We start from the raw sequence: 24,768 nt of genomic DNA on the forward strand, positions 1-24,768 counted from the left end.
CATTATGACACAGTACCTTTTGGTGAAGCTAAATAAATGACTTACCAGAGGTGCAAACCAATGCAGCTCAATTTGGTCCACAGAAACTGTAGTGTGGGTGAGGGCTCGAGGAGCTGAAGGAGTGTCCTCACTTGTTGTGAAGTTAACATTTGCTTTTTCGCTTGCAAGTCCAGAGGGAGTAACAGCAGAGATCCGAACCTCATGGTCAGTGCAGGCATTCAAACCTGATAGCAACTGTTGCAGAAACACACTGGCGGAAAGTATCTGTAACAAGTGTATTCTCTTAGTAAATACACCATGGCTGCTCTAGAGAACATACACAAGCTTATGGGTAATTCACTCACCTTGATGGATTTCACACTTCCCATTTCCTCCACCTCAATGTCATATTGTATGACACAAAGTGGATGTTCCGATGGTGGCCCAAATGTGACAAGTGCAGAATGGGCATTGGTGTCTGTCACTTTGAGATTGGTGGGGGGACTGGGGCCTGATGAAATTAATAAAGGAGACAGTAGTAATAATTTTTCTTCAAGCAAAGCCATATTTGACATTCTTTTTGTCATTCTACCTTTAAAATATAGCAAGACCTTGATATAATGGAGTAATTTGGGCCTAGTTGCTCCTATAAAACTGAAGTCTAAACAAGGTGAAATCCAGACTTCACCCTCCTACTCCAAACTTTTTGACACCAAAAATTACAAGACAGTATAGGATGTGTAATTATGATTTTCATTAAAAAAATATTTAATGAAATGCTTTTTCTCCTGCTATATTTAGCTGAAATTATCAACATTATTATGAAATTAGGTGAAGATTTTTTATTATTTTAAAAAAATTAATATTCTCTCAATAGTCTCATACTAACACACAGACAAGCTCTAAGTGTCACTGTCACCTGTCTGCCTGCTGGAAGGATATGACATTCTCACTTTGCTATGTGTTCAATATTCAAATTCTTCTAAGATTGTCAAGAATTATAGAAACATTTCCTCAGTTTAGGTTCTAAAATACATAAAAAAAAATAAAAAATAAATAAAATGTACAAACTCACACAGCTCAGTAGTTCAAGACAAAACATGTATGTACACCTACTGGTGGCTACCAAAAACACAATTAAATATTCTCACCAGTTTTTTCAATCCTGGTCATATTAAATAGTGTAAAACTGGGATAATGAGTCAATAACAACATAAAACACTATACTAATTAAAATAAGGGATATAATTTTTATCTCCAGTAAATGGTAATTTCTCCCAGGGAGGTCTCACAAGCACTGGCCAAGGTGGGTTTTGTGAACTTGCTTTTGACCCAGCTGTGACCTCCCTAAACATTTCTCTTTTGTGTCTCACAGCACAAAGGGGCAATCACAGAATGCCTTCTAAAGACAACTCTATTACTTCACACAACACTACATGCACCTTACAGACAACTATCCCCTCTTCAATGGCACTTGGCTGTCCCCCCCCTTTGACAATGAACATCCTAGGTCTGTCCTTCACTAATAATTTAAACTGGAAACTTTACATCCCATCTCTTGCTAAAACTGCTTCTGAGCCATCTCTGCCCACTTTTCTCATACTCCAGCAGGTAACTCTATACAAGGATCTTATCTGTCATGTATGGAGTGAAGAGTGTGCCGCACATATTTTTTTTTTTTTATGTAGGAAGGGCACTGGCCAAGGGCAACAAAAATCTAATAAAAAAATGCCCACTGAAATGCCAGTCCCATAAAAGGGTCAAAGCAGTGGTCAAAAATTGATGAATAAGTGTCTTGAAACCTCCCTCTTGAAGGAATTCAAGTCATAGGAAGGTGGAAATACAGAAGCAGGCAGGGAGTTCCAGAGTTTACCAGAGAAAGGGATGAATGATTGAGAATACTGGTTAACTCTTGCGTTAGAGAGGTGGACAGAATAGGGGTGAGAGAAAGAAAAAAGTCTTGTGCAGTGAGGCCACAGAAGGAGGGGAGGCATGCAGTTAGCAAGATCAGAAGAGCAGTTAGCATGAAAATAGCGGTAGAAGACAGCTAGATATGCAACATTGCGGCGGTGAGAGAGAGGCTGAAGACAGTCAGTTAGAGGAGAGGAGTTGATGAGACGAAAAGCTTCTGATTCCACTGTCTAGAAGAGCAGTATGAGTGGAACCCCCCCGGACATGTGAAGCATACTCCATACATGGACGGATAAGGCCCTTGTACAGAGTTAGCAGCTGGGGGGGTGAGAAAAACTGGCGGAGATGTCTCAGAACACCTAACTTCATAGATGCTGTTTTAGCTAGAGATGAGATGTGAAGTTTCCAGTTCAGATTATAAGTAAAGGACAGACTGAGTGTAAAAGAGGGGGACAGTTGAGTGTCATTGAAGAAGAGGGGATAGTTGTCTGGAAGGTTGTGTCGAGTTGATAGATGGAGGAATTGAGTTTTTGAGGCATTGAACAATACCAAGTTTGCTCTGCCCCAATCAGAAATTTTAGAAAGATCAGAAGTCAGGCGTTCTGTGGCTTCCCTGCGTGATATGTTTACCTCCTGAAGGGTTGGACGTCTATGAAAAGATGTGGAAAAGTGCAGGGTGGTATCATCAGCGTAGGAGTGGATAGGACAAGAAGTTTGGTTTAGAAGATCATTAATGAATAATAAGAAGAGAGTGGGTGACAGGACAGAACCCTGAGGAACACCACTGTTAATAGATTTAGGAGAAGAACAGTGACCATCTACCACAGCAGCAATAGAACGGTCAGAAAGGAAACTTGAGATGAAGTTACAAAGAGAAGGATAGAAACCGTAGGAGGGTAGTTTGGAAATCAAAGCTTTGTGCCAGACTCTATCAAAAGCTTTTGATATGTCCAAGGCAACTGCAAAAGTTTCACCAAAATCTCTAAAAGAGGATGACCAAGACTCAGTAAAGAAAGCCAGAAGATCACCAGTAGAGCGGCCTTGACGGAACCTATACTGGCGATCAGATAGAAGGTTATGAAGTGATAGATGTTTAAGAATCTTCCTGTTGAGGATAGATTCAAAAACTTTAGATAGGCAGGAAATTAAAGCAATAGGACGGTAGTTTGAGGGATTAGAATGGTCATCCTTTTTAGGAACAGGTTGAATGTAGGCAAACTTCCAGCAAGAAGGAAAGGTAGATGTTGACAGACAGAGCTGAAAGAGTTTGACTAGGCAAGGTGCAAGCACGGAGGCACAGTTTCGGAGAACAATAGGAGGGATCCCATCAGGTCCATAAGCCTTCTGAGGGTTTAGGCCAGCGAGGGCATGGAAAACATCATTGCGAAGAATTTTAATAGGTGGCATGAAGTAGTCAGAGGGTGGAGGAAAGGGAGGAACAAGCCCAGAATCATCCAAGGTAGAGTTTTTAGCAAAGGTTTGAGCAAAGAGTTCAGCTTTAGAAATAGATGTGATAGCAGTGGTGCCATCTGGTTGAAATAGAGGAGGGAAAGAAGAAGAAGCAAAGTTATTAGAGATGTTTTTGGCTAGATGCCAGAAATCACGAGGGGAGTTAGATCTTGAAAGGTTTTGACATTTTCTGTTAATGAAGGAGTTTTTGGCTAGTTGGAGAACAGACTTGGCATATGAGGGATTCCACTTATATTGTTCTCTTAAACAGAGTGGAATCAAAAGCATTTCATCTCATTAACTCTCCTCTAACTATCTTTTGCCTCTCTCTCTCTCTTTGATTTAAGGTTACATCTCGTTGTTATCTTTTATTGTTTCTTTAATGGTAACTGCTCTTCTGATCTTGCTAACACTATGCCTCCACCTCTTCCATGGCCTTGCTGCACACAGATTTCTACTTTCACCCCTATTCTCTCCACCACAAGTATTCTCAATCTTTCATTCCTTTTATTGGTAAACTCTGGAACTCTCTGCCTGCTTCTGCATTCCCTTCTACAATTAACCTTAAATGCTTCAGGACACTTCTCAAATTTGGATAATTCTTTTAAAACTGTACTCCACATGGGCTGGCACCTTCACTAGATCTTTTTTTATATAGATAGCTCTTTGTTGCCCTAGACCAGAGTCCAACTTCTGTCTATCTATATACCAGGCCCAGTAATCCCACAAGGGTAGCTCAGACAAGGCATCACATATTCACATACACATCATTCACACTCTTAGCTTTGTCAGCCCCAGGTAGAAAGGAACAGTCTCGTGGTCCATCATACTAGTAAGTGGTACAACGAGTGATGTTACAGTTGTTTCAGACTGGAGTGTTTGAGTCAAGACCACTTTTGGTCTTAACTAGATATTTCTAAAATACAAGAAACTGTTCAGCTTGTGCTAGATTAAGATAAAAGCCAATTCTGACATAATGAGGTTTTACTGTACTATTTGAAAAACTCACGAAGATCTGTGGTTCTGGCCAGATCATAGGTGAAGCTGCCAAGGTTGCCTGAAGGAGAGACTGGAGTGACTGTGATTTCATAGTCCACACATGCTTCCAAGCCCTGGGAGCAAACACAGCAACAAGATGAAAGTAAAGTTAGCCTTGAAAATTATTTGTCACTATCAAGAAAACACACTGCTACCAGATGACAAAGATATCATTCAACAAACTGTTATCTACTGTCTTCTGTAACACATGATGACTCACTGTGAAGGTTTGTTGAAGATCTGTATCATTGTGACACTCCTGTACTAAGCTGGTGAGATGAGTGATACAAACAAGGTAGTGGTGAACACACTCTTCCTTGATTGCAGGAACCCACACAACCTCCACACTGCTGGCATTCAGTGCTGTGGCCTTCACTGATGTCACTGCTGTTGGCTCTGTCAGGTCCAGGTTTCACATCAGTTTCTCACAATGAATGGAATTTTTTATTCACAAACAAATACTGTCACTAAAATTACCAGTGGGCAGGGTCTATACTCTCACCTGTTTCCTCCATCACAGTTTTAACTGTCTCTGTGCTGCCCTGAGCCCCTTTTGGAGAAACAGCAGATACAAAGAAGGTGTACTTTGTGCAGGCCTTGAGATCAGAAACTGTTGCATAATTGTCAGCCAGAATCTCAACCTCTTGGTATCTGGTTTCATTACCATGGATGGAAATCATCCATCTGTAACAAGAAGCTGCAATCATTACTATCATCATCTTGACTTTTATATGCTAACATAATCTAGTATTAGCAATTATCAGCTATGTATGCAGGTGATCCATATAAGCTGAAACAAAGGGAACAAGCCTGTTGATCTAACATGCCATTGCAGACTACAGAATCCAAGCTTGGTATTATGAATGTAAAGTGGCTTCACATGAATAAAAGAAGCTATTTCAATTATATTTGCAGTTTTGTAATTTTACTGACCAACAGGGTTCAATCAATAATATATAATAATTCAATATTTTTTTTTGATCGTGTGTTTCAGATTAACTGAGTTCAGCAACATACACTATTTATTTTCTATAATCTCATATTATGTCCACTCTCTTTGTATTTGAAACCAAATGGAGGAGTGCTACTTGTTATCAGTGTGATTCACTTGCATGAAAAGTTAACAACTTGCCTGTCCACACAGGTGGCCCTCTCAAGTGGACTATCCCAAGACAGTGACACCCAATGTTCTGTCTGATTGTTTATTTTCAGGTTCTGTGGTGCACCAGGAGCTGTAGGAGCAATATTTGACATTAGTCTCCATATTCCTATTCAATGGTGACTATAATGTCCAAAATACAAATGCTAATCAAAACTGCAGATATCTGTGATATCTGAACTAAGGGTTCACGGGTAGTATTTTGAATCATAGTAGAAGGGCAGTAAAACCATGTACTGTACACTGTAATTAAAATTATGAAATCTAAAACATTTCATGTTATTCTGTTTGCTTGAGAGTTTTATATATTGGATGGGAAGCATAAGGCATTATATTATGCTCAACCACCAGTCATCTTGGAATACCAACAATATTGAGATTATACAGTAGGATATGATTCCTTCTGTCACATGGCTAGCTTCTATTTCATTTTAACGTAATTCATATAAAACATTTTGATTTTGCCTCTGAATCATAAACTGTATGTTCATAAGATGATTTAGACAATATTCTCTCATTTATTATATCTTCTAATTCACATAAAACATTTGTAGTTTTGGCAGATCAACCACTTAATTTAAGGTATAACATGTTCACTGCAATTTTGCACAAATTCTTATGAAATATAGACATACATTTTTTTTTTCACAATATGTATGATCCTATCAATCTGCTTCTGGTGCTTAATTTAAATGCCATTTAAATGGCATTTAAATTAAATGCCATTTAAATATGAATAAAATGCAATTAAATATGAATAAAAAATATATCCATCACACCAAAATACTGAATAAATCTATTATCATTAATTTGAGCTTGTATTATTGATTTTTTACCTGGTACATTGGCAATAGGTTATGCATATACAGAAAAAGAGAGTACGTACCTGCATCATCAGTGTTTGTGTCAAAGAAAAGGGCATCTTCACTAAGCTGGTTAGAAATGGAGACTGAAGTGATGTTTATGTGGTAGAGAGTGCAAGGCTGCAGCCTCTTCAGAACAATACTGTTGTTACTACTACTCTCACACCACTTCTCTGCTGATGCAAACATCTTGAAGCACACCTGCAAAATAAGGATGATGATTTAACTCATTAATAATAGAAATCATAGTAAAAAGTCAAGTATTACCAAAGGTGGATGCCACTACCTGAAAAGTTACTTCACTAACCAGTAATCTGCTGACTAGAGTGTTAGCTTAGCTAATTGCAAACTGCTAAAGAAGTTAGTGGAAGCTAACATTAAGTACCATCTTTAATTATATGAATTTATTTACCTTTGGTTTAGAAGTATGGGTTTCAAATACTTAAAAGCAGTTCTAGAGGGCTAAAATTTTATTATGTTGTAGCTTTGACATAAAGCTTTCTAAACCACTATAGCATGACAAGACAAGATGTATAGGTGATAATCATGCAGCCAGTAGTGTGCCTGTCTGACTGTTGGAGATGCACACACAAGAAACAAGAGAAAACCTCAATGAATTATATTAATGGACTTCAAGTTAGCAGAAGCAGAGTTATATATAGTGAAAGATATTTAATCTCCAATGTGTATTACTAAGGCAGCACTCACTTGGTAGTGGTCGAGACAAGCAAGATTACTTGGCGGTGTCCAGGAGAGGCTGGTTGTGGTGTCACTAGTGTAGTCAATGGAGGGATTGGTGGGTGGTAGAGGAGCTAACAAAACACATAATACATTGTAAGTATTAAGCATTAATTTGGTGAGTTCCAGCCTCTATATGTGGGCAAATGAACACTTAAATTTTTCCTGCTCTCTTAAGCTCTGGCACTGTTAAGCATGTAGCAATTTAAAAATAATTTGTGTTTGGTCATTTACCCCAAAACAATATATATATATATAGCAATATGAACTTGCTTAGGTATGTAACAGACAGACAGGCAGCTTCACCTGGGCCCAGTGTGACGGCATCGGTGTACTGTGAGGAACCCTTCGTTTCTGCTCCATCATTACTCTTGTAATGAGGTGTGAGGGTGAAGGTGTGCAGAGTACATGGCTCCACATATGTCACATTCCTGTAGCACACAAGGTTGGGACAGCGCGACTGAAACAGATTAAATATATGGCCAGTGCTTGTTAAGCATAGTATCCGTTTCCATGGTTTCACTTTTACACGGATTGCTGGCAACCACAGATTCATTCAAGTAATGGAGGGGATGATGAGAAGCAACCCATCAGCGTTTGTAATCATGTACATTCAGTTTTCTTTAGTTAAACAAGGTTTGGGGTCTGAGGAGTGTTCTTAAGGGGTCCCCTAATTTTTCATGGATTTTCCTTATCTAGCAGTGTGTCTGTTACCTAAACCCCATTTATAATGAGAGATGACTGTGTGATATATATATATATATATATATATATATATATATATATATATATATATATATATATATATATATATATATATATATATATATATATATATATATATATAAACTGAAGCATAGACATACATTGTCAGTGTAATCTTCATCAATCAGAATAGAGTATCTGTCAAAATCATCACGAACTTCACTGACGTTCCACCTCAGGTATACCCAGCTCTCTCCCACGGCATCCACCACAAACTCCAGCACTAGACCTACTCAAAGTTATTGAGTAATGGATGAAAGAAATTTAATTATTAGTACAATATTTTGTATGTGGCACTTAGAAAACATAATATTAGCTACATCACTAATAAAAAATAAAATGGATGATAACGACATTTCTTACCAGTGAAACTACCAAGATCCCATTCACATTTTCCAGTGTTGCCCAGCTTGTCACGACCAATCACCTCTGCTTTCCGCACACAGCAAGAACCAGTAAATGTGGCATTAATAGGATGTGTTGAGCCCTCAGAAAAAACATCCACAGTAAGATTGTCTGCTGGACGTGAGTAGATTTTGTTCATACCTGTGTTGAAGAAATTTTTTATCCCATCAACTTTTTGTGGACATTCATGAGTAGTAATTTTAATGATGTCTCTAAGGAATACCTACTGAATATTATCATCAACAGACAAAAAACAGACAAACATATGCTAATTCACTACATAGATTTAAGAAAAAGTTGATTTTGATTATAGCCCAAGCAAAATGGTGATTGCATTACTTAATATAAGAGAATTCTTACAAACCCAGTTCATTGTCCTGAAGTGTGACCTTGGCTGACCACCAACCTCCAGCACAAGTCTCTGCTGTGTTGTAGTCTTCACAGTTTGTCATGTCATTGGTGATGCAGGTTGGTGGATTTTCATCTGTTACCTAGAGTACCAATAATCATATGTAAATGACAAGTGTATTTCCCTGGAACATATAAAAGGGAACTGGAGGTAATAGATAACCATTCTAAAAAGAATTATCAACAAAAGGACAGGATAACTATGACCCCTGGCCTAACCCACTTAATCCATTTCTAACTTTTTTCCCTCTAAACTAGTGTCCAGCCAGTCACATGGCACTGATTTAATTTTAAAAAACCAAGCCAAAGTGTTAAAAATGAATTGTCTTTCTGTAAAGAGTTACACAGATAGGATCTTCACATCATAGAGAACCAGTGGTTACAACAAAACCAAGAGTGTTCACCATTTAATTATTCAAGAAAATACCCATAATGAGTATGACATGCATGAGTACATCTGGCAACTCTCACTTCACTTAACTTTACACTCTCAAATTAATTTTGCCATCTTACCAACCAAAATATTCTGATTCCAATATGCAAATCAACATTAAACATTATGTAAATCATATTACTCTAGGTATATTTATACCTAAATAAAAGGAAGTGTCTAAAAAACTTACATTAGGGAGAACGTAAAAGTGAGAGATGGCTGAGTTCACGTTGTGCTTGTGGAGTCTTGATTTGGCTGTCAATGTCACGGTGCTCACATGGCCAGCTACAGCACTTTCTGGCACTCCATATACCACAGTGACATTGATGGAGCCCATGTGAGGAATGGATGACCTGCAAAGAACACAAAACATCAGTACTAGTGGTTAATGTCACTGTAACTACACATCACATTAGGAGCATGTATGCTACAGAAAGGAGAGAGAGAGAGAGAGAGAGAGAGAGAGAGAGAGAGAGAGAGAGAGAGAGAGAGAGAGAGAGAGAGAGAGAGAGAGAGAGAGAGAGAGAGAGAGAGAGAGAGAGAGAGAGAGAGAGAGAGAGAGAAAAAAAAACTGCTTTCTTGCTTTGTGCTTCTTTATTCTTCATCTCCTTTAATTTCTGTTTTGATTAACAAGCCTGGATTATTTTAACTTTAAACCTTTTTGTGTGATAATTCTAAATATTAAATTCTGTAGTTGTTTCCTTGTGGACAATAACATTTTTCCTTTACCCTGAACATTAACACCTTTCCTTCTCACTAAAAGAATGCCTACTTACTGACACTTGTAGACATCTATGTAAAACCTCAGATTAGGTAAAAAGTATTATATTATCAATGTGCATCAAAATTAGCTTGTTACATGGCATATTTACTGTAATGTAACATGAAAATTAAAATGACTAGCTATCTTAAGATGAGGTAACGTGGTATACAGTCAGCGACACTCGTGATTAGAACTCCTGCTGACGTGAGTGTCACATTGCAGAAACTGGCAACTTACTCCTCCTCGGTCTGAAAAGAAATCTTCTGGGAGAAAATAACTACATGACAACTTAGGTTAGTCCCTCATATGTTTTTGAAAGCACAGAGTAACAGATTCAATGTTTGACGTATTGACATAAGGGAAAGTTATCTTTTGTGATGGCTCCTTGCTTCAGCTAACAAAACAGCTGTGTTTGTTCTTTAAAAGAAAGTGTTCTACTGAGGTGATGCATGATGCCAGGCCATGATTACATAGTACAAATGTTAGAGTTTCACTAGAATGGTGAAATGAATAGAAAAATAAGCCATATAAATAATGGCAGTGAAAAGACTGTGAGTTCATTGATGAAGAAATGGAATGATGAGGGATACCAGGATGTTCCTCATCACAAATATGGTGGTGGGGCATCCCAAAATGTTTGTTTTTTTAGTTGTTTTGTTCTAAGCTGTAGATGTACCTTTATCTGTCTCTTGATACTACGCAAGGTGTTGTCAAACATTTTGGGGCACTCCACCACCATGTCTGTGTTGAGGCAAATCCTGGCATCCCTTATCACTCCATTTCTTCACCAATGCACTCAGTCTTTTCATTGTGCAATATATTTTCTTTTCATTTCATTAATCTAGTGAAACTCTAACATTCATACTATGTAATTGTGGCCCATATATTTTCCAGGCATTACACATCACCTTAACAGAACATTTTGTATAAAACAATCAAAGCTGTTTTGTTAGCCAAAGCAAGGAGTGGTCACAAAAACATCTTTCCCTTAGGTCAATATGTCAAACACTGAATCCATAACTCTAACCTTTCAAAAACATATGAAGGACTAACTTAAGTTGCCATGTAGTTATTTTCTTCTAGCAGATTTCTTCAGACTGAGGAGGACTGAGCTGCCAGTCTATGCAATGTGACACTCGTGTCAGTGGGAGTTCTAATCACGAGTGTCACGGGCTGTATATCTGAACACAAATAACATGGGGTAAAACTTTACTTACGTCTTGGGGCTCCAATGTGAGACAAACTTTTTCTCATCTGTAGCAAAGAGATCAAAGGTTGCATCTGGACCATAATTCTCCACTATGAAATAGGCTGTGGCTTTCTGCCCTGCATGTGCTGCCATTACAGATTTGTCCACCACCAACTCCACTGAACATTGAACTGATGTCACCATTGTTGGGAAGATGCGACTAAAAGTCTGACCTGTGGTAAAGATTAATTTATTATTGAATTCTCTTCAGGGCATGGTAAAAAATTTTTGTCTGGCAAAACAATTTAATTACAAAGTAGTTTCTCTACTCTCCTTAAATCAAAAGTAATGCATCACATTACTTTTGAATGCTATCTTTTGAAAGATCAAAAGTATTTGTCCAAGACATTATATACAAGTAAAAAATCCTTCATAATTCAGTTTTACTTCAGGCACTTAATACTGACTAATTGATGTACCTGAGTGGAGGACTCCATCCACCTGTACATAACATGGCTCAGATGGGAAGGGCTCAGACAAGACATAGAAGTGATCATCCACTGGGCCGTGGTATTTGGTTTGAGACTTAGCTTCACCTTTCTGGACATACAGAAACAAAAAGAGAAATGAGAGCAGCTGGTTCACACAAAATATTAACTTCTCATGGTGCATTTTCCTTTAACTTTTAATCTTTTCAATCTATCCTCAATATTTTCCTATATATACATGTATTAACTTGCATAATATGTTTATTTTTCATTGTGTGTGTGTATTTACCTAGTTGTAATTTACAGGGCCTGAGCTATGCTCATGTGGTCTTGTCTCCATATCTACACTTGTCCAGTTTTTCCTTAAAGTTGTGCACACTCACTGCTGATACTCTATCCTCAATTAGCTTGTTCCAAACTTCTACATTTCTCTGTGCGAAACTAAATTTCTTTATGTTACTCAAACACCTGCCTTTTCTTAGTTTTTTGCTGTGTCCTCATGTGTAACTGGTATTTCCTACTTCTCTTAGCAGCAGTTTCTCATGATCTTTCTTCCACTCTATTATAAATTAGTATTAAATCTCCATTTCTTTTCTTTGTTTCGAAGTTGGCAGGTTCGTTTCCTTTAACCTGCCTTCGTATGTTAATTCTTCCAGTTCCGGAACTATCTTTATTGCCATCCTTTGTATCCTTTCTAGTTTTTTAACATGTTTCTTCTTGTGGGGAGACCATATTGATCCAGCATATTCCAACTTTGGCCTAATCATAGTGGTAATTATCTTTCTAATCATATCTCAATCCATGTAGTGGAATGCTGTTCCAATATTTCTCACTATTTTATATGTACATATCTCTGAATATCTTTTCTACATGCTTCTCTGACTGTTGACTATCCTGTATTATCACTCCCAGATCTTTCTCCTTTTACTTTTATTATTTCTTCATTTCCCATTTCATATGTTCATTTTGGTTTCTCTTCACTTTTTCTCATTTCTATTACATGACATTTTTTCACATGAAATTCCATCTCCCATTTCTTACTCCAATCTTAGATTTTATTTGAATCCTCTTGTAAAATTTCAGTCTTTGTTATTTCTTATATATCTTTGTAATTTTGCATTGTCTGTAAACAAGCTCATGTAACTCTTTACTCCTTCAGGCATAACATTTGTATAGATCAGGAAAAGTATTGATGCCAGCATTGATCCTTGTGGTACTCCACTATCTACTTTTCTCCATTTTGATTTTACATCTTTTATCACTGTTCTCATTTTTCTTCTCTTTAAGTAACTTTCCAACCAATTTTTTTATTTTCCATTCAATCCTCCTATATTTTCTAACTTCCATAATAACCTGCTGTGGAGAACTTTGTAGAAATTTTTTTTTAGATCTAAATGCAGTGTACCTAACTATCCCTCTCCTCTGTTATATCAGTCACTCTCAAATAAAAGCTCATCAAATTTGTTACACATGATAGCTTTTGTCTAAAGCCATACTGTTCTTCTGTTATTATATCATGTTTTTCTAGAAATTCTGTCCACTACTTCATTCACACTTTTTCAAAGATTGTACATACTATGCTGGTCATTGATAGTAGTCTATAGTTTAGTAGTTCTTTCTACTACTTTTATAAATTAGCGCTATGTCTGCTCTCTTCCATTCCTTAGGCACTCTTCCAGTTGATACTGAGCACTTAACGATATCATATACTGATTCAATATACAGTTGGGTATGTAACAACGGACGTTTGTTATAACTGCAATAACATACTGAAACCTTAATAAATATTTGATCGGAATAATGAACCAAAACTGGCATAATGAACTCGCCACTCATGTGAGCACTGGAATTTTAATAAATATTATCTAATCGGAATAAAGAACCAAAACTGGCAAGATAAACTTGCCATTTGTGCAAGCACTGAAATTTCAATAAAAAATTAATTGGAATAACAAACTAAAACTTGCAAGACTAACTTACCAGCTGTGTGAGCTACTGTTCACCTATCCATTGCCTGTCCCTTACTTGCTTTTTTTTCCTTTCCTCTTCCTTCTTTTGTCTCAAACCTCCCTCCTCTGACTTATGGAGGTTTACTGTATGTAAACGAATGACGCTGACAGCAGGTAAATGTGACCAATACTTGTCAAAGCAGTGCGAAACTCGGGGTGATAATGCACAAAACTTGGGATGGTAAAAATTTAGGACTAGGTGTGAAACTTGGGAGGCTACTGGATACATTTGTGTGTTATCTGAAAAGCAGTAGTGTAAATGTGCTTATTTTGATTTTTTTAAATTGTGGAATTTTTTATATTATTGTCTGGTTCCCTGGAACCAATTATTTTTTTCCCATAGGTTCTTCAGTTGCCATAATGCACATTTGCCATAATAAATGCTACATTGGAATGAATTATGTTTGTTGTCGCATACCATACTGTACTGTTGTGTGTGTATGTGTGGGTGTGTGTGCATGTGTGTATTTACCTAGTTGTATAATACAGGGTTCGAGCAGGGCTCATAGTGTCCTGTCTCTACATCTATATTTATCCAAAATTTCCTTAAATTTATGCACGTTTGGTATTGTAACAACCTCCTCATTTAGACCATTCCAGATATCCACAGTTCTATGTGGAAAAATGTACTTCTTGATGTCCCTCAAACACTGATCACTGATACACTGTGTGGTACATATTTCTGCACACCCTCATTGTACTTTTTCAGGAATGTTTCGTATTTCTCTTGCATTGTCTTGCCTTCCATAAGTCCCTTTCAATCAATACTCCCAAAGAATTTGTCTTTGCGTGATTTAGTCTCCCATTTTTATAATCCTCCTTACATGGTAGAACCTCCCAATCTTGCAGTACCACTTCTAACACCACATGGTCAGTTTTTCCCATTGGGTTTAAGTATTTAATGATTAGACTGGGCTCTGTTTTTTTTTTTTTTTTTTTTTTTTTTGAATACTAAGTCTAGTATAGATGGTTCCTCCTCCCCTCTGTATCTTGTAAATTCCTCCACCCATTGGTCCATTGTATTCACCATGGCTAATTGTAGCATTTCTTCACTCCATGGTCCAGCATTTCCATTAACTTCCATCTCCTCTGAGCTTACATTTTTGCAGTTAAAGTCACCCACTAGTAGTATTTTACTGTCCTTCCTTATCATGTTGTCTAGGCACTTCAACACTTCCTTTTGCATTTCCTGTCTGTGTGTGTGTGTGTGTGTGTGTGTGTGTGTGTACATTTACACAACTAACCTCTGTGACAAAGGTGATGCCACTGACTGACTGTACTTGCGTCTCCACATATCCAATGAGTGTCACCTCAATGTAGTACTGCAATGCTGAACAGAAAGATGATTTGGATTCAGGAAAACATGATACAGTACATATATTGTTGTAGAAATACCTGTAGACAAGATAAAATTGCTATCTTAACAATCACTAAACTAGGCAATCCCTTGTCTCTTTCCTTGACCTTTTTGGAGCATCAAGTTAAGCAGACTTATTTCACCCTAATGTAGAAAGGTCATAAAAAAGGCAAAAAGTGAAACGAAGTGCACACAGGTATGGCAGATGTGGTGGTACAAGAAGATAACCTCCAATAAAATACGAGTGTTGGAGTATGCAAGAAAACAGGCATGCAAGGAGGGAATGCATGGACAGATAAAAATGGAGTCTTCTGCCACAGCTATTCTATTTTGGGTTGATTTCCTAGGAACAGGCATTAGGTATACTGTACATTGATAGATAGATAGACAAGTAGTGATAAACTGTGTTGGGTCAAAGTGAGAAGTGTATTGAGGCTCATCCATGTGACAAATTTCTATATCAAGATCATTAAATGAAGATTAAGGCACAATAAAACAAGTGACTTTAGTGCTGAAGTGATAAGATAAATATATCAAGTTCATGAAAATTCAGGACAACAGAAAGGGATGAAAATACTTACCTGAGATGGGATATCCCAGAACAACTCTATACCCAGGCCGAGGAGGAGATAACTCTAATTCACAGAACTCAGCCAGAAAGGACAGACTGGAGATGGCAGTGACAGCAACTGTGAACTCTGAGGACTCTCCATCCAGCTGTGGAAATATAGGGATCACAGTCTGTGCCAAACTTTTTATTATCTTTATTTATGCACTGCCTTTTTATTAATGAATTTATAGATGGCAGCATGAGACAGAGAGAGAGAGAGAGAGAGAGAGAGAGAGAGAGAGAGAGAGAGAGAGAGAGAGAGAGAGAGAGAGAGAGAGAGAGAGAGAGAGAGAGAGAGAGAGATACATTATTTGTGTAAGAGCAATAAAAAGCTGAAAAGTACAATAGTAAATGTACGGATGTGAAGAGAAATATGAGAAAAGAAAACAAGAAAGCTGATGAGGAATGGTGGGGAAAAATAATTCTGGACTCCACAAAAAACATTAATAAATCTATTAAAGAAATAAATGATATGATACAGTATACATATTTCCTGTCTGTTAATGAGAGATATGCCAGTGAACACATGTATATGTATTGTCCTAAAAATTAAGAAATATTTTGAAGTCTTTGAACCATGAGCAACATAATGTGGTCACCAGTAAGATAAAAATAAATGAATAAATAAATAAATAAATAAATAAATAAATAAATAAATAAATAGATAAAATAAATAAATAAATAAAATAAAATAAAATAGTGAATATTAGTAACAAAGGATACATGTCTTACCTTAAGAGTCCATTCACCAATAGACTGGTTGTTGAATCTGATTGACTTGAAGGAAGTTGTGTAAGAAACTATCTCCACCCGCTCACTCCCCTCCAGCGTCTCTTGGTTCATTAGGTTGTATGAAATACCTGAAGAGCAAGAACATGGAGTTAATACAAAATACCCAAAATTCAGCAGTCACAAATGCACTGTTATGCCTCTAGTAAAGGCAAATAAACATTGTAATAGATGCAATTAATTTATTAAACTCAATTTTCCAGAACTAGAAAGGTGTAAGATGGAAAGTTGAAATTGACAAATAGCAAATCAAGGGAGAATTTTCATAATATTTTAAACAGTAATTTTCCATTTTAGAAGTACAGGCTTGAATACTGTATGTCAGAGTGGTATCTCCCAAAGAATGAACTACATGATGATTCAAACACTAATCTATTACTTTAATTCCAAATGTGAAGATGAATCAAGGCAAGGATACTGCCATTCACCTTATAAAAATGCTTCATGTGGCATCTAATCAAGAATAAATTTCAGTGAATGTCAAGTTATAAATAAGTGTATCCAATAGAATTTCAAGGATTTCCTTATCCTTGTAAAACATTAACAATTCATTCTTACCATGAATTTTTACTTCATCATCTTGACTCCAAATGTTTTTAGATTAATGGAATGGATATGTAGTGTGTGTATGTGTGTGTGTTTGCATGCATGGATTTGTGCATAAAAATTCAGACCTGCAGAGTGGCTGAGGACAGCATGCTGTATATCTCCACTAAGGACCACTCCAAACAGGCTGATGGAGTCATCCACGGGAAAACTGAGGTTCTGTCTTCCCACTACTTTGTCCAGCACGCGAAGAGTCACCTGATGTTCACAACACAGAATAAAAGTCTGCATTTGTATATCATCACATGCAAGAATTTTCATCTTGAGTATAGCATAACACAGTCATATAGGAAAAGACTACCAAGCAAAATAAACTAAAAAAAAAATGACAATCCTTTGCAATCCTTTCTTAAAATACCTTGCAACTTCCCTTTAATTATTGAAATCTAACTGAAAATAAATATACTGTAATTTCCTCTAATTGTACACACCCATACATTGTTTTCTTTTCCTTACCTCATTTTCCTGAACTCCTTCATTCATGATGCCCAAAACATCATCCACATCAAACTTGTCAATTTCAACAAAAGTTCCCCCTGTGAGGATTGCCAACTGCTTGTACTCCTCCACTCCTGACACTTCGTATCCAACACAATCACTGGCTTGTGTCTCTTCACTGGCTTTGCTTCTCTCATTGTTGCTATGAACTATTGTCACCTAAAAATCAAGGAAAATAATATTATTAAAATTGAAACATTCAGTTTTCAAGTCTATCATTTATGATTTATCACACACCACAGATGTTTTCAGTTTTGCTTTATCCATTACAATGTTTATTTGCCTTTACTTGAATTCAAACACTTACTCTGTATTTCTAATACTATTTAAAAAGTATTTTCATTACATTTTTGCCTGACAGATGCATCAATGAACTCCACCTCTACACTACACTTTCCTACACACATGATCTTCAATCCTGGGCCTTTCTTTCATCCCTTATAAGAATATTGCATTACTTTGCTATCTATGAAAAAAGAAAAGGCTACTCACTTTACAATGCTTTGATATTGCTAAAGCAAGGACACTCTCCATCAATTCAGCATCATTGGCTCCTGCATCTGTGAAGCAGTATATATTAGAGTAGTCTGGAGTGTAAGCAAGTGCCAACTGAAGCCCATGCCAAAACTTTTCCTCCAAACAACAGCATCCACCAAATGCCTCAAGCTTGTCCAGCTCCTCCAGAAACTCTGCAGAGTTTGAGGTTTCTGTGACTGGCCCATAACCTGGAAAACCAAGAACACACATTGTAATAGACAAGGTCCATCTACAACAGTCTTTACTTGATTGTGAACAGTACTGTATATGAAAACAAGAGTGACAATGGTCCTATTTAGATAGAACATCTCCTTGTATGATTAACAGTTTTTATCAGTTTGAGATACCAGCATTCCTTACCTGGGTCAGCATAAGGCACTAAGACATAAAGCTCTGGATGAGTTTTTTCCACAATGAGCCGCGACTGTTCCTTCACTGCTGCAATCTCGTATGTCATGGAACCTGTGGTGTCAATGATGATGGACAGCGCTGATCCCGGGTAGAGATCCAGCAGGTTATGGAAGTGTTCATCACCAATAGAGTCTCGCAGGTGACTCAGATACAACTCACTAGCCTGAAAAGTGACAATGTACATTTTTTCATACTAGAGCCACACACATCTTGGAAAAAAAAAGTCTTGTGGTACAAATATATTAAAAACATTAAACAATGACTCTCAGTACTACGAGTTACATACCCAACCAAAAAAAGGCTTTGTATTATTATATCCATAAATCAGTTTCATGATTAATTACTAGTACATATAATAAATTTGCTTTTCTCTACATATTTATGGTATTAAATCTAGAAAAAGCATTTCTAAATAAATTTATGAACACTTTGATGTATCAAGTATCAGCCAATAAGAGTACAAAGAATTATGTGGTTTTCCTGGGAAACTGTTGCAACCAGATTTTCTACCCAATAAAATGTTTTAAGCTATAACTTTAATTTGATCATTATACTATACTGAGAAGCTATGACATCACAAAAGGATAAACTCACTGAAATAGCAGCTTCCACAGCCTGCTGGTGGAGGTGGTGGTGGGGAGAAAAACAGGGTGAGGAAGTTTCTTTGTTGATGCCTCCTGTAGCTGCCTTGGTCACAGAAGAGTCCATCACACTTCCATGGCTACATTTGCCTGGTGAAATATTCAATGATTTCAGATACTGAAACATTATGAATATAAAGACATGTCCTTGTAATATGCAGACTTACACATCAAATATACAAGGATACTTATTTAATGGTACAGTAGATGTATGTATGTATTCTTTAATATTGTGTCTATGTCTGTATGGTACCATATTTAACAATAAACCATATTAGCTACAATGATTTTTACCTGTCTTAAACAACAGAATATTAATATGTCATCCAATCTCACAAATAAATCACAATCACTATTTGTGTGTATACGAGTCCTCCTAGAGGTGTTGCATTCATTGGGGAAAAAAATACATTACTTTATATTTCCATCTTCATTCCTTATTCCTACAAATTCCTTCCTAAGGATGGAATAAAGGAAATGTTTGTTGGTCAGACCAGGAAAAATATGACTATATACCTGACATGTTATTATAAGTCTGGTGCAGTGTGGCACCAGGTTAGGGGAAACGTGTATGTAACACTCCTATTCTGTCTACCTCCCTTATGCAAGAGCCCACCAGTATTCTCAGTCTTCCATCCTTTTTACTAGTAAACTCTGAAACTCCCTGCCTGTTTCTGTATTTCTTCCTGCCTATGATTTGAACTCTTTCAAGAGGTTTCCAAGTAATTTTGGACCTGCCTCTACTGTCTCCTTTAGGGTTTGGCACCTTCAGAGAGCTTTTCTTCACTCTTTTTGTTGCCTTGGCTAGAGCTCTTCTTAAAAAATTTAGTAAAAAATATCCAAAAGTAATGATCCTTACCAGCATCTTTTGGCTTGTGGACAATAAAATCTGCAGCACCAAATGCATCATATTCATAATAGCCACTTGATAGCAGACTTCCTGGAATCACATTGTCCCTGCATTCTCCCTGTCAGGTCAGGCAATTCCAGATTACATACATGCATCTACAGCTTTCACAGTTTTGCTCTCATTCATTTCTTAAATTGATTAATTCTTTTATATCAATATACAGTAAAGTATATGACAACACACGGTCGTTACATCATACAACTGCAATAATGCATTGAAATTATTAATTTAATAAACATCAAATCAGAATAACAAACCAAAACTGGCATAATGAACTCACCTCTCATGCAAGCACTGGAATTTGAATAAATGTTTAATTGAAATAATGAACCAAAACTGGCAAGGTGAACTTGCCATTCGTGCAAGCACTGAAATTTTAATCAAAATTTAATTGTAATAACAAACTAAGACTCTCATGACTAACTCACTAGCTGTGTGAGCTGCTGCTTACCTATTTTGGCGCCTGTCCCTTCCTCCCCATTTTTCCTTTCTTCTTGTTTCAAACCTCCCTCCCCATCACCTCCCCTCCCCATTATCTGTCAAAGATAAGGGACAAGGGAGTGATACCTTACTCTTTCTCTCCACCCCTCATTTGTATAATGTCATTTTCACTTTATCCTTTCTTACTCTTTCTCAATCTTATAGTACGTAATTCCATTTTTATTCTCAATCAATCTCTTCCTATTTAGCAATCCTTAGGATTGTTCTTACTTCAGAGAGAGAGAGAGAGAGAGAGATAGAGAGAGAGAGAGAGAGAGAGAGAGAGAGAGAGAGAGAGAGAGAGAGAGAGAGAGAGAGAGAGAGAGAGAGAGAGAGAGAGAGAGAGAGAGAGAGAGAGAGAGAGAGAGAGAGAGAGATGAGAGAGAGAGAAGAGAGAGAGAGAGAGAGAGAGAGAGAGAGAGAGAGAGAGAGAGAATGGCTCCATCTTATGGGGGTTAGTGTATGTATATGTGTGACGCCAACAGTGAGTAAATGTGATTGATACTTGTCAAATCAGTGCATAACTTGAATGATAATGCACAAAACCCAGGATGGTAAGAATTTAGGACTAGGCAGGAGGGTACAGTATATATTTGTTGTGTTATCTGAAATGCAGTAGTGTAAATGTGCTTATTTTGATTTATTTCTTTTGAGAATTATGGATCTTTTTATATTGTTTTCTGGTTCCCTGGAACTAATTAATTATTTCCCATAAGTTCTTCAGTCACCATAATGCACATTTTCCATAACGAATGCTACACTGGAACGAATCGTGTTTGTTGTCGCGTACCCTACTGTATTTATTCTACTTTGCAAAGAATGTGTCAAGGAGAAAACATACAGTAACATCATCCCCTAAGAAAACTACATCATGATTGCATTTATATAAGTTCCTTTTAGATTAATAGAGCGCATAATAAACCATGTGATATCAAAATGTGGGAGCACATCTTACTGTTGTAGAGGCACAGTCTGTACACGTTGGGTCGCTTGGGCCTGCCACCTCTCCCAGGTCAGACCCTGGCAACCCCAACCCCTCCAGCGCTCCATCCCGTCCCAGCTCCACCCAAGTTGTTTGAGAGTAAAAGTCCTGTTGAGCATAAGAAGGAAAGGTGAGCTTCATGTAAGAGAAAAGTGAGTGAAACCCTTCTGCAAGACAGAGGAAAACACCAAACAAGTGCACAATATTCCATTACATCAGCAACACTCATGAAATTCTCTCTCTCTCTCTCTCTCTCTCTCTCTCTCTCTCTCTCTCTCTCTCTCTCTCTCTCTCTCTCTCTCTCTCTCTCTCTCTCTCCTTTTTTTAAGATACGCACATGAATGGAAGAGGTAAAATACTTTGGATTCTCTTACCTTATTGTGGTAATGTTCTTAATATATATATATATATATATATATATATATATATATATATATATATATATATATATATATATATATATATATATATATATATATATATATATATATTTACCAATAAATAAAGCAACACAATACTTAATATTTTTCTTTTCATCTTACTAAAACTAGTCATGGTCAACAAATTTCTCAAAGTTAGTACTTTGTATATCTACAGAATTTTCACAACACTGAAGGTCCTTACTAAATTCAAACAGATAATGTATCAGCTTTAATGTTGCAGCAAACATAGAAAACCTAAATTTTAGTTGTGTTCTGTTGCAATTATATACAACAATGAAGAGTGTGAACCCTTAAGTATCCAATGGTTACATTAATCAACAATGAGGTCTATGCAAAATTATCATCTTATCACAGATTTCATGAACCAATATATAAAGCAGCATTACTTGCACACTTTCAGACTGCACTCTCACCTGAATGCTATTTAGAGATGTGCCCAGGAGTTGCCTAGCAAAAGTGTAGGCTTCATCCACAGCAATGGTGCTCACAAGCTCATGGTAACGTCCCTGAAGGAGCATGTGGCCCTCCAGCAGACTCTCCCCATCCATGTGGTAAGCTGTCTGGAATCTCAGGTGTCCAGCAGCTTCAGTCATAGCATTACTCCAAGTTATACTGTTCACAGCCTGTGTAATTGAAGTGTGTATAACAGATCTGATGTGTCAAGTGAAGGTTAAAGTACAAAGGGTGAAGTGGTTGGGGGGATAATGCACATGTATGTGGCAATGAAGGACAAAAATAAATAAGACATCTCTTGAAGACTATCCCCAGAGGGAATTCTTAAGAACATCTGTTACATCCATCTATCTATCTTTCAACCTACCTACCTATCTATCTATAGACAGACATATATAGATAAATGCAGTTCACAATTTAGGAAGGCTTTTGAAGGTATTTTATATTGCAAACCTATCCTAATATCTGAATATCTTTTTAACATGTGGTTGATGGCAGCAGGGACACCCATGTTAAAACTAGTTCAACCAACACTGGGTTTGGATGAAAGAAGCCCTGATATAATACAGACAACTCATGAGACACAGCTGCTGGCATAAATTATTGTTGCTGAACTACAATATCCTGTCTCTTGCCATACATCATCGATATGAGTTTGGCATGCTGCAGTCAAATCAATTCTACCTTCTAGCTGTCCTATACAGGATGACAATGATTTCTCTATAATTATTTACCCAACATGGTTGAAGAAACAGGTCATTGATTATGACAGTGAACTCATGTGAGAAAAAACTACTGAATACCTTGATGAAGCGGATGGGCGAGGCGATGGGACCATAATATGCACTGAAGATCTCGACAAGAGAGGCGTCCTCAGGAATTGTTAATGTCTGGTTGGTGGTTGAGACAGTCTCAAGGAGAAAGCGGCGGACTTCCCGCCTCAATGCCTCCCTTGTGATGGCCTAAAACAGGAACAAGAAGAGTCAAGCTTTACTCTGTGTTGTTAGTATATGATCAAATATATGAAGTGAAGTTACAGAGCAAATACTCAAAGAAATAAATGCAAAATTATTATCTTATCACAGATTCATGAACCAATATATATATATTTTCTCACCTTATGGTCCCAAGTAATTCCACTCATATGCTCTGGGCAGAAGAAGGGTTCCAACTTAGGATCAGAATAGTTAAGGCTAGTTGGAAGGAATGCATTGATTGGCTGCAGTATTGCTGCTAACACAAACACAGCCACCAATGACAGATGCATTTTCTCTGCAAAATGGTAAATAGGATGAGTGGTGAAAAAAAAAAAATAAATAAATAAATAAATAAAATAAAAATAAATAAATAAATAGATAAAAATAAATAAATAAATAAAAAATGTTACTCAGTATACCAAAATAAATAAAAAATAAAATAGAGAGAGAGAGAGAGAGAGAGAGAGAGAGAGAGAGAGAGAGAGAGAGAGAGAGAGAGAGAGAGAGAGAGAGAGAGAGAGAGAGAGAGAGAGAGAGGGGGGGGGGGGCAAGAGGGGAGGGGAGTGGGAGCCTTTCAGTTGTGGTCTTTGCTGAGTACTTGAAGTAAAATGGCTCACAAAAAGGATGAAGTGAAGACACTACAAACACACCAGATGCCTGATGGTAGAATGCTGCTGGTCTAAGCTTGGCTTAACATTTCATCTTGGTTTTATAAGATGTGAATGATGCCAGCTGTCTTGTGTATCTTTATCAATTCTCATATCTCTGATATGCCATTATTTCCAGGAACTTACTTCACAGGAATACTTCCAGAAAGTTAAAATTCTTCCCTGAAGAAATTGTTGGTTTCTTAACTGTTGCACATTTAGTTTTTCCTCATTAATTCTTTCCACTTACAAAACCAGTAAGTTACTTATATCCTGCTTTACACATCTCACAATTGACACTTTTATTCTTTCTAAATTAATTATTAAATATAACAAAATAACAAAACATAAAACAGGCTGATATGGATTTACTGTTGTATGTTGAAATAACCTTGTTTTCTTAAAAAAGGGTTATTTGATAATAAGAGACTAACAAAATCTTTTACATCATTTTGATGAATATCTCCATGAGCACTACTGACAGCCACACAACTTTTAATATTTACTGATAAAGAATAAAAAAATGTGATAACTAATCTTTTATGAATATGGAATAGCAACATTAGGAAGCTGGGTTACACTTCCAGGGAGTGTACATGTTTGAAAGGAGTAGTTGATAAATCCAAGTCATGTCACTTGATAAATGCTCTGCTGATAGTGTTTTTTTTTTTTTCCCAAGAGCCTGCAATTCCAGATCACAATCCTCTAAAAAAAAGAGAAGTCCTTAAGGATTATGACCTCATGCTTACATTTATGTGATCAGGTAACTGAAAGAAATCAAATAAGCAGAATAAACCAGGTCATCATGGATTCTATGGGAAAATACTGTA

The 24,768-nt window shown here is 36.9% G+C and overlaps 1 protein-coding gene across 2 annotated transcripts in view; it reads right to left on the reverse strand.

The window, feature by feature from the left end:
• LOC135105872 (uncharacterized) overlaps positions 1–23,998 on the reverse strand; it is a 26,922-nt gene extending 2,924 nt beyond the window's left edge. The window contains exons 1-29 of one of the 2 annotated variants that reach the window (XM_064014509.1): positions 23,942–23,998; positions 23,432–23,586; positions 23,118–23,276; positions 22,275–22,484; positions 21,392–21,526; positions 19,906–20,014; positions 19,000–19,136; positions 18,355–18,568; positions 17,950–18,182; positions 17,416–17,616; positions 17,028–17,157; positions 16,297–16,424; positions 15,536–15,671; positions 14,842–14,927; positions 11,580–11,700; positions 11,129–11,333; positions 9,339–9,501; positions 8,672–8,798; positions 8,266–8,448; positions 8,004–8,131; positions 7,444–7,597; positions 7,108–7,211; positions 6,423–6,600; positions 5,510–5,609; positions 4,880–5,061; positions 4,598–4,773; positions 4,349–4,451; positions 345–490; positions 46–264 (exon numbers count right to left, since the gene is read on the reverse strand). In XM_064014509.1, coding sequence (XP_063870579.1) covers positions 46–264; positions 345–490; positions 4,349–4,451; positions 4,598–4,773; positions 4,880–5,061; positions 5,510–5,609; positions 6,423–6,600; positions 7,108–7,211; positions 7,444–7,597; positions 8,004–8,131; positions 8,266–8,448; positions 8,672–8,798; positions 9,339–9,501; positions 11,129–11,333; positions 11,580–11,700; positions 14,842–14,927; positions 15,536–15,671; positions 16,297–16,424; positions 17,028–17,157; positions 17,416–17,616; positions 17,950–18,182; positions 18,355–18,568; positions 19,000–19,136; positions 19,906–20,014; positions 21,392–21,526; positions 22,275–22,484; positions 23,118–23,276; positions 23,432–23,581 — 4,317 coding nt within the window. In that variant the 5' untranslated portion in view covers positions 23,582–23,586; positions 23,942–23,998. Of the gene's footprint in view, positions 1–45; positions 265–344; positions 491–4,348; positions 4,452–4,597; positions 4,774–4,879; positions 5,062–5,509; positions 5,610–6,422; positions 6,601–7,107; positions 7,212–7,443; positions 7,598–8,003; positions 8,132–8,265; positions 8,449–8,671; positions 8,799–9,338; positions 9,502–11,128; positions 11,334–11,579; positions 11,701–14,841; positions 14,928–15,535; positions 15,672–16,296; positions 16,425–17,027; positions 17,158–17,415; positions 17,617–17,949; positions 18,183–18,354; positions 18,569–18,999; positions 19,137–19,905; positions 20,015–21,391; positions 21,527–22,274; positions 22,485–23,117; positions 23,277–23,431; positions 23,587–23,908 lie in introns of both variants that reach the window. The other variant, XM_064014508.1, reaches the window with a different exon arrangement.
• Between the last annotated feature and the right edge of the window lie 770 nt (positions 23,999–24,768).

The sequence above is a fragment of the Scylla paramamosain genome, chromosome 12 (assembly GCF_035594125.1).
Source record: "Scylla paramamosain isolate STU-SP2022 chromosome 12, ASM3559412v1, whole genome shotgun sequence".
In the NCBI taxonomy this organism is placed as follows: Eukaryota; Metazoa; Arthropoda; class Malacostraca; order Decapoda; family Portunidae; genus Scylla; species Scylla paramamosain.